At 60.0% G+C, this 12,648-nt stretch overlaps 1 protein-coding gene across 3 annotated transcripts in view; it reads right to left on the reverse strand.

Annotated features, from left to right (window-relative positions):
* Window positions 1-2,062: 2,062 nt before the first annotated feature.
* Window positions 2,063-12,648, reverse strand: part of Agap3 (ArfGAP with GTPase domain, ankyrin repeat and PH domain 3) — a 52,452-nt gene continuing 41,866 nt past the window's right edge. For 2 of the 3 annotated variants that reach the window (XM_076831907.1, XM_076831930.1), the window contains 6 exons: window positions 11,141-11,309; window positions 4,299-4,453; window positions 4,125-4,215; window positions 3,785-4,007; window positions 2,836-3,091; window positions 2,063-2,726 (listed from right to left, as the gene is read on the reverse strand). In XM_076831907.1, coding sequence (XP_076688022.1) covers window positions 2,520-2,726; window positions 2,836-3,091; window positions 3,785-4,007; window positions 4,125-4,215; window positions 4,299-4,453; window positions 11,141-11,309 — 1,101 coding nt within the window. In that variant the 3' untranslated portion in view covers window positions 2,063-2,519. Of the gene's footprint in view, window positions 2,727-2,835; window positions 3,092-3,784; window positions 4,008-4,124; window positions 4,216-4,298; window positions 4,454-6,182; window positions 6,321-11,140; window positions 11,310-12,648 lie in introns of all 3 variants that reach the window. The other variant, XM_076831899.1, reaches the window with a different exon arrangement.

Consider the following 12,648-nt stretch of genomic DNA (forward strand, 5'->3'; position numbering starts at 1 on the left):
GGGGCTCGCTCATACTACCTGTGAGCATCTTAAGCTTTGGGTGCAGAGGACACAGCGACCGAGTGGCCTCTGCTGCCCTCTGTATTTCAGATGCGAGGGCCCAGGGAGGGAGGACCCATCTCTGGCTCTCGTCACTGTTTCCGAAGCTTCAGGTACTGCAGCCTCTTCTGCTACAGAACAAGGAGGGCATAGAGGGGTCACTGCCAAATGGAGGGGACAGGAGCCAGTCTGTGATGGTTCTGGAAAGGTGTGTGCTGTGGGGAAGACCAGAGCGAGGCTGTGGGATTGGAAGGGACGGTGTTGGTGGATAAAGCAAACACCCGAGCTACACCCTCCAGACACACTGCACAGACTGCAGGCAGAGGGACTGTGAGGGAGACCGGCTGAGGCTGGTTCACACGGCAGGCCAGCTGCTTGGGAAGAACTTGGCCGTCTTGGTGGAGAGGAGAGCTAGTGTGAACAGGCCATGGAGAAGACAAACAGCAGGCTACAACTAAGACGGGAACCCCGGGTGTTCAAGTCAGGGTCAGAGGGAAGCCAAACGCCCCACCAACCCCCCGTACCCTCCTCAGAGGACCAATGATTGTTCCTGGAATGACAAATTAGTCAATGTCTCATTGGCTCGTCTTACGGCTCGACTGGGGTTGCCCTTCCTGAGCAGCTTGTTTCTCCCAAAGCAAGCAGCCGGGAGCTGCGGCTGGCAGAAAGATAGACGATAGAAAGGTCTACTGTTGAGTGAGGACCCCCAGGCCCAGGCTGTCTGAGCCCCTCGGCTAAGTTTCAGCTGGGCTTCTGATTACAGCTGCAAGTATGAAGTCCAGACCTGCCAGGTCCCTGGCCTGACCTGCCAAGGCTAAGTCCCCCAGGTTCCTTAGACTCACCCTGCACAGGGAACCAACAGGATTAGGTTGTTTTGAGGAGATAAGTCAGTCAGAGGTTGACAAGGACAGCTCTGTCCCTTCAGCAGGGTTAGGGCAGAGGCTCTAGCTTGACGCCCATTGTGGAGGGCAAGCGAGCACTGAGCAGAAAGGCCGGAGGGACCAGCCCCCACCAAGGCTGCTGTGCGTCTCCCCTGGCTCTGTGCCGGCCCGAGCAGCTTGAGGGAGTCTGCAGGTGACTGCTGCTAGTGTTTCCCAAGTCCAGGAACCCAGTCCCACACACCATGGCCCTGGCCCTTCTGCCCTGATCTACGTGAAGGCTCTTAACAGCCTTGCAAAAGGGGACGTGGACAAAGAAATAAAACCTGGTTTCCTCTCTGAGTAGCGTTACTTGGTTATTTACTACATGTAGGCAGGTGCCCACGCAGGGCACAGCCAGCACACCTGCCGTGCGTGCACCCAAGAGGCTTCAGGAAACATGGGCTGCCAGCAGAGTGGTTTCAGGAACGGGGAACAACAGGCTCCTGAGAGCCGGGACCTGAACTTGGCCAGTTCTTGTCCTTCAAGAGCCAGTACAGTTGCCCCTGGATCCCTGGAGAAGAGGGATATGGTGAGAAAGAAAGGCGGGGGCTCCTGTCCTGGCCCCAGCTGGGCAAGCTGCTGGTGGGAGTCCAGGTGGCTGCTCTGCCACCCCCTCCCCTTTGCTCACAAGCAAAGCCCAGGCCCCTGTGCCCCAGCCGCCTTGTTCAGCAGCTAGCTGCCCACCCTGTGGCATCAGCTCTAAGGTCCTGGCACATTCTCAGACTCCCAGGGAGGGGCATGCTCCTGCCCTCTGGTACACTGTGGCCAGGGCCGGGTTGTGGCATGCAGTCACTAGGTAGGACACTGATGTCAGAGAGCACTGGAAAGCTTCCTGGGGGTGGTGGGGGCAGGGGTGCAGTGAAGGCAGCACCCACGGGGAAGAAGGGCTGCTCTGTCCCATCAGGTTCCCTGTGTTGCCCACAAACAGCTCCACCGCTGCCAGGAGAGCGAGAGAAACGGATGCAAGGCGGCAGCCGAGGGAAGGAAGCCTGGGGTCTGGCTGACAGGCAGGGAGAAAGCCTTAGAAGAGAGACAGCAAAAATGAGCAGAGGTGGAGGTGAGGGGCACTCCCAGAGGGGAGGAGTGTGAAGGAGAAGCAGGGCCACACACGTCTGGTTTATTGGCTCCTCATACACGCTCACCAAGTATGTACACAAACATAAATATTCCAATGTACAAATTTTACATGGGACTCACAGATCACCCTCTTGTCTCTTTCATCCAGCACCCCCATCCTGTGCCCTGTGCTTGTGGGGGCTGGCACTAGGAGGCAGGGGTCTGGAGGAGGGAGAGGTCCCGCCCCCCTCTCCTCACAGGCACCTCCAAAGGGTCCGTCCCTTCTCAGTGGCCCTGCAGGGCAGAGGGCTGAGCACCGTGCTCCCTCCCTCTGCTGCAGCTCGAACCCTAGACCTCTCCTCGGATCCCTTTGACTTCTCCCTCCTCTCATCCTGGCTGCGTGTCCCTGCTTCTCTTGCTCTGTGCCCGCTTCCCCCAGTGCCTGCAGGGAGGAGGGTCCCAAGCCACGAAGTCCTTCTGGCCTCTCTGCCTTCTTCCTGGGCTTCACAGGAGGCTGGGGCTGCGGTGCAGCTCAGCAGAGGCGTTGGTACCGTTGGCCGGCTCTCTGTTGGGAGTGGGTGCTAAGCCACAGCCCTCCCCAGGGCAGCCGTGCTGGATCAAGATGTCTGCACACTCCTGGCTGCCGGCCCGGCGGGCATAGGCCAGTGGGGTCAGGCCCCGCGCGTCCCGGCTCCTCACGTCCACCCCGTACTGCCGGAAGAAACACGTTCACAGTTGGCATGACGGGGCAGGAAAGTTTGGGGGGCTGCTGAAGGCTGGGGCAAAAAGGCCAGGGTAGGTCGGAGGCGCCCCCACTCACCCAGATAAGCAGTTGTGTGAAGACTACGTTGGCCATGGCACTGGACAGGTGCAGAGCCGTCCTCCCGTCCCCGTCCCCGTATGTCTCGTTCACCTCCTCCTTGGACCCGTGGGCCAGCAGCATCACCAGCAGCCTCAGGTCATCCTCCACCACAGCCCGGAGCAGCTGCTGCCCCAGTGGCACGTCCGAGCTCGGCAGCGGGGCCAGGAAGAGCCTCTGCTCGTACTTGGCCCGGATCCAGCGCTCCTTCTCCTCTCTGCAACCACAAGTCCGTCAAAGCATGAGCCACCGAAGGGAACCGAGCCTGCGGGGGCTGTAGGTGGCTGAGAAGGCGTGGAGCACCCAGGTGGGGGACAGGGAGGCCGGGTGTGAGGTGCATGAGAGTGTGGAGGAGAGGGAAGCCCCAGAGACGCTAGGCATTCAGGTGCAGCGGGGAATGTAAAAGGAGGGCATAAGTGAAAAGAAGGGACACTGAAGGGAAGCCCCAGGGGCCAGCAGGGACATGGGGCCGAGAGGGTAGAAAGAATCCAGGCAGGCCCGGGCAGCAGCTTATCGGGTCATCTGTACTCTCTCCCATTGGCAGTGCTAGAACAAAGCGGGTGGCCGGTGCGAGGGCCACAGCGACCCTATCTACCACCCATTCTCCCCATCTCACAGCGCAGGCCAGGGCCTTGCACCACACAGCGATAGGAGCCCTGCGCATGCGCCTCCTGCTGGCCCCCTGACCTGCTGATAACGGCTCAGAAAGGGCCTGTTGTTGTGAGGCGCCTGAGTGACAGGCGCCGAGGGGGAGGGGCACCCAAGGGGCCAACTGCCAGGCAGAGCAATGGCTAGTTTAACCCTTCAAACACTGTCACAGCCGCTGGGCACTATCCCCAGCATATCTTTCCCACACTGGGAGCGCCAGCTGTCCCCCATCCTGGCCAACGTCAGGGCCCCATCTGCTCACCTGCAGGCTTCAGGCCCAGGCTTTGCGTAGCCATCCAGGGCCCCCTCCCAGACGCTGTTGGCCAGTGCATTGCCCATCGCAGTCATGACAGCCAGCAGCTCAGGTGGCCAGTCATCGAGGTCTAGGGAGCGGACCCGGGACAGGTGAGCCCCCAGGTGCCGGTGGATTCCTGAGCACTCGATGCACATCAGGGCGCCCAGGTTCAGGCTGGCCCAGTCGGGGTCTAGGTGAGGAGAGGACAATAATATGGCAAGGGTGACCAGAGAGGGGACACAGGGAAGGCCCCCCGCCACCTCTGCAGCTGCAGCCCCCCTCCCAGGGCCACGGCCGGGACACTCACTGGGGGCGTCGCAGTCGATGCAGAAGCCGTTGCCTCGAACCGTGCGCACGGCCTGCACCGCGAGGGCTGCGTTCTGGTTCCCCAGGCGGGTCTGCCCCAGGAGGGAAACAGGACTCAGTCAGCCACAGCACCATCTCCCCGCCAGGCACTCGGGGTGGCCGCCCCCCTGCCCACCTTGTCCTTGGCGCTGCGGCAGCCCTGCAGGCTGGCCAGGATCTGGGCCTGTACACTCTGCACCCACAGCTCCCTCTCCTCCGCCGTTGAGGCCTCGAAGTGCCACGTCTGCCCGGTGAGGGACACCACCACAAACTCAAAGGATTCCTCTGCCTCTGTGGGGGAGGGCAGTCACGTCAGGGCACCCGGTGGCACAGCTCCACTCACAGCTCCACCTGCACTCGTCCTGCTCCCCAGCCGTGTCCACCCGGCCCCAGGGCACACGCTCCAGGACCACTGGCAGGTGACCTTGCAAGACCAGTGCAAGCTCCTAGCCACCTGTGGAGCCTCGGGGAGTGGGGTGCAAGTTCTTGGCTTCCCCAGCACTGCCACGTGTGGTCTGGACCAGAGAGGGGCACCTGGAGAAAGCCGGGCCCAGCGTCTGGAGAAGGCTACGACGGGCGCTGGAAGGCGAGTGTGGCGGGGGAGGCGGTGGTGGGCACCATTCGTACATGTCAGCTGCAGCCGCCTCATTTTGCAGCTCATTAAACCCAATATTCCTGACGGCGTCAGCGTGGGGCTCTTGGGAGTGGGGCCCCTCCCCCACTGCCCTGGCACAGACAGGCAGGAAGGGCAAATGGGGGGAGATGGTTTCTCCAGGAACTGTAGGATGTGAGCCAATCGGGACCTGAGGACGTCTGTAGTGACAAGTGCTGGGGCTGGACTGTGACCTCAAGCACTGTGATGATGCTCTTCCAAGCTGGGCTCCGAGCCCTGGAGGACAGCCACATGGATCTCATTCCCAGCGGCCCCTGCCCCCGAGGTGGCAGTGTGACCTGTGCTGGGGCTGGAGAGACAGCATGTGAGCCGGTGGGAGGCCCAGGGCTGTCCCACCCAAGTCCTCACTGCACCTCTGCCGGCAGCCTCTCCTCTCAGGGCCACCTGGGCCCTGGAAGTCCTCCTCCGCTGGGCCCTTGCTCTCAGGACCCTTAACAGAACCGCCTTGCCACATGATAAACGCAGCGCCTTTCTCTACCCAGGCACCAGTCTTGCCTCAGCCTCTGGCTCCCCCAGCGCTTGTGGGCTCTGGTTCCTGGACCACAGCGGACACCTGTGCCATGATGGCTAAGTATCACTGTGTGTCCCAGGCTGGCTGCAAAAGGGCAGCCATCTCCACCCACCTGACCCACACCCCTAACCCTAGAGTCAGAGCAGAAATGAGCAACTGAGTCCACAGAAGTCACTTGGGAGCCAAGAGACTCCAGTCACGGAGAAGGGGGAGGTTGGAAGAGAGTTGGGGGCGGGAGCAGCATTATGATTAAGAGACTGAGAGAGGAAGTCGGTCAAGGACTGGGGCTGTTTGGCTCAGGACAACTCAGCTGACCCGGGCACAAATGCGAAGCACTCACAACACTTGTGGGTGATACAAGAAACACAGAAAGCAGGTCCCTCCCGGCAACTCTTGGAGGAGCTACCATAGCAGCTCGCTGACTCTGACTTTAAGAATGACAGAAGGGCTGGGCACAGTAATCCCAGCCACTCAGGAGGCTGAGGCAGGAGGATTGCAAGTCTGAGGCCAATCTGGGTGATTTAGCAAGGCCCCATCTCAAAATACAGAAGAGCTGGCTCAGTGATAATGCACCCCTACCTTCAATTCCCAGTATCACAAAGAGAAGGGGGTGGGGAAAGGACAGAAGCTCCCAGCTGTTTCAGGGAGAGGAAACAGGACATTTTCCAAAATCCTGGGTCCAAATTATCGAAAGAGGTCATGGAGTTACTTCTATCTATTATTCCTAGAAAGTGCCGCATCCATCGATCTGGAAAAACCGGCATGATTTCTGGAGTACTGTGCCCAGACCCCACTGCCCACCTCCTAGGCCCACTCTCCCTCTGGGTCCCCCTAACCTTCAGCAGCACTGCTGGGGCCGTCTGGTCGGGGGGTCCCGGTGCTCTTTTTCCGACGGTGCTTCTTCCGGTTGGAGTGGGGAGATGGGGGAGGCTCCAGCTTGGGGCTGGAACTGAGCACCTCAGCTGGGCCACTGGCTGGTGAGGGGAGAGGTGGAGATGTGTGGGAAGAGCAGAGGTGGCATGGGGCCTGGGGAGCGCAGTCCTGCCACTGTACGGGCCGCACCTGAAGAGCCCGCGGGCCTGCACCCTCTCTGGGATGGGGTCCTGCCCAGGTCTCCCAGTCCCAAGGCCCCCAAGGCCCCCAGCGGTGGAAGAGGAAACGGGCAGAGAAGGAAACTGAGGCGGGCAGGAGAACTGCAGAGGGAGGCCCCGGCTTCTGCAGCCTGGAGGGGTGGAAGGCGGCCGGGGAACTCAGGGAGCTGAAGCCCCAGCAGCTCCGCACCAAATTTATCCTCAATCACACTCCCCGCTCCTCACAATTAATAGCAGAATTAGAAACAATCAGGGAGCTGCCTAATTACTGTCAATTAGAGCGCGCTAATCAAGCTCCGGCTCCCACACCCCGCCCGGCGCTCACCACTAAATGTCAAACTTCATTAGAGGCAGACGCGCTCCCTCCCTGCCTCTCTGCCTCCCTCAGACTCAACAGAGGGGTCTCACCAAGGCCAGCGCAGGTCATCAGCCAGTGACCCAAGGGAAGGGCCCAGCCATGGATGGGTGGGCAGAGACTAATGGCTAGACCCTTCCTCACAGGTGGGCATGCTCAGCAAGGAAGCTCAGTGCTCAGAGGCTGGGCCTGGGGCGGACCTCTGGGAGTCATCAGGGAGGACAGCAAGTGTGCCCCCGGGTAGGCTGGGGCAAGGCAGGGGACAGGCTTGTCTGCCCACTTCCTGGCTTACCAGGGGCAGGTGACACCCTGGGTTATCTCCCTGTCTTTTCACCTTCATTTGCCACTAGGGGGTAGAAGGGACAGGAGAGTTGTCACTACTTTTTTTTTTTTTTAGCCTTCGAACTACCAAGAGGGTAGGGGCAGGCTGGGGGAAGCAAAGGAGGAAATGAAGGGGTGGAAACGAGGATCCCAGGAGAGTAAGCTAGGCGGGTGGGCGGGAGGAGGCAGTCTGGCCCTGGAGGGCAGCAGCACAGGTGGAAAGAACCTTTAGGACAACTCTGTGGGGACCCCCGCCCACAGTGGTGGGCCATGCCGCCTTCAGAACCGGTTCTCATGGCTTAGAGTCCCTAGCCGCCAACCTCCCTACTCAGGCGCTTCTCTGTGCCCCCCGCGGAGAGGCTGATGAGCTGGCTGCGCAGGGGGCTGATGGGGATGCGGGAGCGCCACCAGCGCCGCCTGGGGACACGGGGAGGAGGAGCTGCAGAGGGCGGGCCTCCAGCGCTGGCTGGAGGGCCAGACTGGAGCCAAGGGGAGAGGCGAATGGCAGAAAGCCCAGGCAGGGCTGGAGAAGGGCCAGAGCCCCTACTCCTGCTCCAAAAGGGCAGGGTCCCCGGCCCCCAGTGCAGTGCCTGCCATGAGCACTGGAGGGCTCCACTGGGCCCCCCTCAGCCTGGGCACCGTCCAGGTGCAGCCTCCCCTCCTCTCTGTCACCTAATCAGGTACCAGAAGAGTGGGAAGCTGAGAGCCACCACTCACCAGGGTGCTATGTGCCGGGCAGGGCAGTGGCCTCCCTCCACCGGTCAGTACTAGAAAGGGAGCAGGAGTGCTGGCGCTGGCCCTGGGGGTGAGGCCAGCCCAGGCCGAGCTGCCAAGGGGGCGCTCGGAGGAGTGCAGGGATGTGCTACTGGCCGAGTGGGGGGCACCTGAAGACGGAAAGTCAGACTGGGAGGGGAGGCCAATGGGAGCCACCTAGAAACACCTTCCTGGAAAAAGGGCCACAGCAGGGTAATGGCCAGGAGTGGGAGGGTCATCAGGTGCAGGCCAGGCACACTGTGGAGCCTGCGGCCTCACAGGGCCCCCTGGACCTTCTTGCCCCCTCTCTCCATGAACCACACAACAGCTGTCTCCTCACTGTGACTGCAACTGGAAAGGGCAGGGTCACAGGACACTGCAAGGGTCTTGGAGGGGCTCCTGGCCAAGGTGCCATCATCTCTTGGCTCAGGCCCTATACCCTATGTGCTGGTCCACATATGTCATTTAATTTGCCTAAGACTTGCTGCCATTCTAACGAGAAATAAGTGTATCAAATTCAAGTAATTATGTCTAATTAGTATTAGTAATTATCCTGTTGGGCTGGAGAAAATTAATCTTTCGTTTCCCATCAGGGAAGAACAGCAGAGCCCAGGGGAGCGGAAGGCCTAGGAGTACCAGGCTGGGCAGATGTGGCCAGCCGTGAAGCCAGCAGAGCACCTCAGCCTTCTCCTGGCCCCCGCCCAGGCTGAGTCCCTGCTGCAGAGCGTCTGGCAACACAGCCATGGCCCTCTGAGGGCCTTAAAGGGCCCCGAGCAGGATGCTGAGAACCCAGGCGTCCGTCCCCTTCTTCAGTACTCCCAAGCCACAGGGCTCTGGGAACAGGTGGGCCAAAGCCAGGATGTTTAAATGGGCCAAGGAGCCAGCCAGGTGTGGAGGTGAGCAAAAAGGTGGACAGCCAGGGGCGAAAGCAAGCGGGGGCCAGGCTAGCCTTGCAAGCGCATGGAGGCGGGTGGACTGGAAGGCCTGAGCGGACACGGCGGTCTGAGAGCGGCCAGACACCCAGCGCGCAGAAGCAGGCGTGAGCTCGGTGTTTTCTTGTATTCATCCTAACAGCCAGAGAGAACTAGACACAGGGTCAGCACCTGGTGACGCGGGGACAAGGCCAGCCCAGGGTAATGCACTGACACTGCCCTTCTGAATCCTGCCCAGCCCCTCCTTGGGTCTTGCGGGTCCCTCCTGGATGGGCCTTTCTCTCCCACCTCCAGCAAACCTTCCAGGGACCCTGGCTTCTCCCCACCACTTCCTGCTTTCATCCCCTCCCAGGTTCCAAATCCTACCCCCTCCACCCCAGGCCCCATCAAAGACATCACAGCCCAACTTCCTCCCAAGCCCCCAACCCAAAACCCTGAGGGAGGGAAAGTGCTTTCCCTTTTCTTTGTTAATTCTCCCCTCATTACGCCTGCAATCCCACAATCAGTGTGCACTGTAATTGTCGAATTTGATGCTAATGATTAATGAATTAAACATGGAGCCATCAATTAGTCCTCCGAGGATAATTCTGCATAAAGCAGCGGATAATGTAATTACAGTAACAAAGATAATGAGATGTTAACATCGCCCGGTGAGCGAGAGACATGTGTGAGTGTGCGCGAGGGTCGGTGTCAGCGTGCGGCAGCGGGAAGGGGCTTGGTGAGCGCCGTCCATGCGCTCCTGCTCTTGGGTGGGCTCTGTGACTATGGCAGCAGTGTGAAGCCCATCAGGGCCCAGGAAGGGGACAGGACAGTGGCCTTCTGCTTCCCTCTGGCCACTTGACTCCAAGGCTCAGCTCCCCAGGCTCCCCTTCGGCAAACCTGTGCTGCGCCTCCTCCTGAGAGCACCCACCCCGACCAGAGGGGCTCAAGACCCTGCCTTCCATCCGGAGGAACATCCCCAGCCTCCCATCTGTGCCACTGGGGCCAGGCCCCACCCGGCACACCCCAGGCTCTTAGCCACCCCGGTGGGGAGACTGTCGTCTCCTCAGCTTCCTTCACTGTTAGAGCTGTCCCTCGCTCACTTCAAGGGCTCCCTTGTTCGGAGCTCAGGGCGGCTCAGAGGAGGGAACAAGTCCCCTCAGGCTTGCTAAGGTCCAAACGGCAGCTTCCCGCTCACCGTCGGGGCTGTGTTCTCAGGTGCCTGAGCCCTGATTTCCTCCTGAAAACAGGGACAAGAGTCTCGACATCACGGTGGTGATGTGGCCCTGGGACCTGGTGTGGACATCCACTACACCTGGCCAGCCCAGTCGGTACTGCCTGGCTGCCCCCACACTGCCAGCTGGGTCAGTGGTGGCCACATGGGCCTTGCCTCAAACAAGGACCACACTTGGGTGCTTGCACCTCACCTACCACCCCTCGGCCTGGACTTCCTCAGCACAAGTCCCACCAGCCTTTCGAGGGAGTGACTGCTGACTGGGGTCACCTCCAGGGGGCTTGGTGTTCCCAGCCCCTGTCCATTAAATCCAACACCATCTACCACTGGGACAAACAGAATACCCCAGCATCTCCACATGCACCCTGGCTGAAAGCCTGCCCTGCTGACACCTCAGGTGGGCACGGGAACAGGACAAGGCGGTGTCCCCAGCAGCAGTTCCTGGGCCTAGAGACAGTAAGTTCTGATGGTCTAGGAGGACGAGCAGATATACATGGAGGAGAGATCCAGTAACCCAGGCAGCTCAGGGCAACTGACTGGACAAGAGCATCCCAGCAAGGGTGGGGGCCCAGGAGCAGAAGCCCAGGGGAAGAGGATGAGCCGGTAATAGGAAGAGAGCACTGGGGGACAGAGGGCCTTTTACCAAAGCCCGTGCTATCACACCAAAGCAGCCCAGGCTGCCCTGCGGCCATAACCACCTCTCAGCCCGACTTTACTCCAGATCGCTGGACATACGGTGCCTCCCACCCTCAGGATCCTCTGAACTCAGACCTCACATGCAGAGACCCGGCGTTTCACTGTAGACCTGAGGATGTTTGCCTGGTGGCCCCCGATGGTTCTGTCCCCTTCTGCCCCATACAGCAAACTAGGATGCTGGCCTCCCTTGGCTCCAGATGCAATGAGGTGGTCCTGGGACCACTGGGCCCACCTGACAGCCAAGGCTACTTGACCACCCTGCTAGAGTTGCATCCAGGTCACAGCATGTGACTTGAGATGCTCCTGAAGCATGGTGCTGGCTGGCCATGTGTTCAGAGCCCCAGGCCTGGGCTGAGAACTGCAGGTCCTGGAACATGTGCCTCCCTGGCCCCTCTGCAGCCACTCTTAGCATCCACCGTGGTGGCAGCCTCACCTGTGCCCCCACCCAGCTGTGTACTGCTTCGCTCCATGGCCAGCCCATTGGCTCGCGGGCTGGTGCCCGGGGCTGTGGCAGGTGTGGCTCGGGGCAGGCGCTTCCCTGGCACTTTCACCGTCGTCCGCAGCAGGTCGATCTCCTTGCCATGGATGTTCTGCATGTAATCCTAGAGGCCGTGTGCACAAGACAGATGCATTAGGACAGGCAGCCACGTCTCCAGCACAAACCCCTCGATTCCTAGGTCCTTCCTTGCTTTGCTAAGTCATGGGATAGCTCAGTCTCAAAAAGCTGGGCTCCGAAGCCCACAGACACCTCCTGGTCTGGATCACACCAGATCCCCATGGGGCTCACAGGATCTCACTGGGACCTGAGGATCTAGAGCCAAGTGGCAAGACTTGAGGTCCTTAAAGACTGAGTACGACCTGGAGATGGTTCAGGGAGACAGCACCCCTGTGGCCAAGGAGGGAACTGGCAGACTCAGACATGGATGATGGAGAAACCCCAAGCTCCAAGGCTGGCCAGGAGGCACTCAGCCCCATTTCTCAAGCTCCCAACCCCAGCTGGCCACTGGAAACATTCAAAGTTTAAGAGAGTCCCTAGACCTTGGGAAGGTGCCTGATTAACAAGCATTTGTCAAACTTTTAAGGAGCAGGTTTTGATTCTCCCTGCTGAATTGAGGAGTGCAGCAGCAGGTCCAGGGATTCACACCCCAGACTCTTTTTTGGTGGGGACTGTTAGTGCATCTGCCCGTCTGTAAGTTGGGATTACTGCACTAGAGCAGGGTTTATTATCTATGTATGCTTCACACATTGTCTTATGTAATCTTCCCAACCACCTGACGGCGAGTTCTGCGTTTGTTTTGGAGATGAAGAAACTGAGCTTAGGAAGGTTTATCACCCAAGATCAGTTAGGAAGTAGCAGACCAGACTCAGGCTGTGCTCCTAGAGCCTGCGCTGGGCCCGGGTCTCAGCCAGCTTTCAAGTCAGCCAGAAAGAAGCCCTAGGAAGTGGGGGGTATGCTGTGCTTGGACCCCAGCCCCACTCAGACACCAGGGTGGAGCAGTGGCAGGGCCTTCTGTGCCTGAAGGCCCGCTTCCCCTACTGCTTCTCGCCTGCCCTTCTCGACTGCTGACCCTGCTTCCAGGCTCCCTGGTGGTTCCGGGCCCCTCTCTATAGTACACCAGCACTTCCTCCAGGGTCTCTATACCTTCCCGAGAGAAGGATCAGGCGGCGTGGCTTGATTTGATTTGACTAATTACGCTGATGAGAAAAAATGGGCTCCTCGTGTCCCCTTCACAGGCATCTGGGGTGTTGGGCATCCAAGTTCTTCCCTGGAACAGCATTCCAAACATAGCTCCCTGTGGATGCCCAGGCCTCCCACCCGCACCCCTGGGGTGATGGGCTGCTTGGTTACCGTACCCTTTTGGCTCCCAGGAAACGGGACAATGTTCTCCACACAGAAGGGCAGAGTGGCTGCCCCTCAGAAAGCAGTAGGAGGGCAGGGGG

This window comes from Callospermophilus lateralis, chromosome 1 (genome assembly GCF_048772815.1).
Source record: "Callospermophilus lateralis isolate mCalLat2 chromosome 1, mCalLat2.hap1, whole genome shotgun sequence".
Taxonomy (NCBI): Eukaryota; Metazoa; Chordata; class Mammalia; order Rodentia; family Sciuridae; genus Callospermophilus; species Callospermophilus lateralis.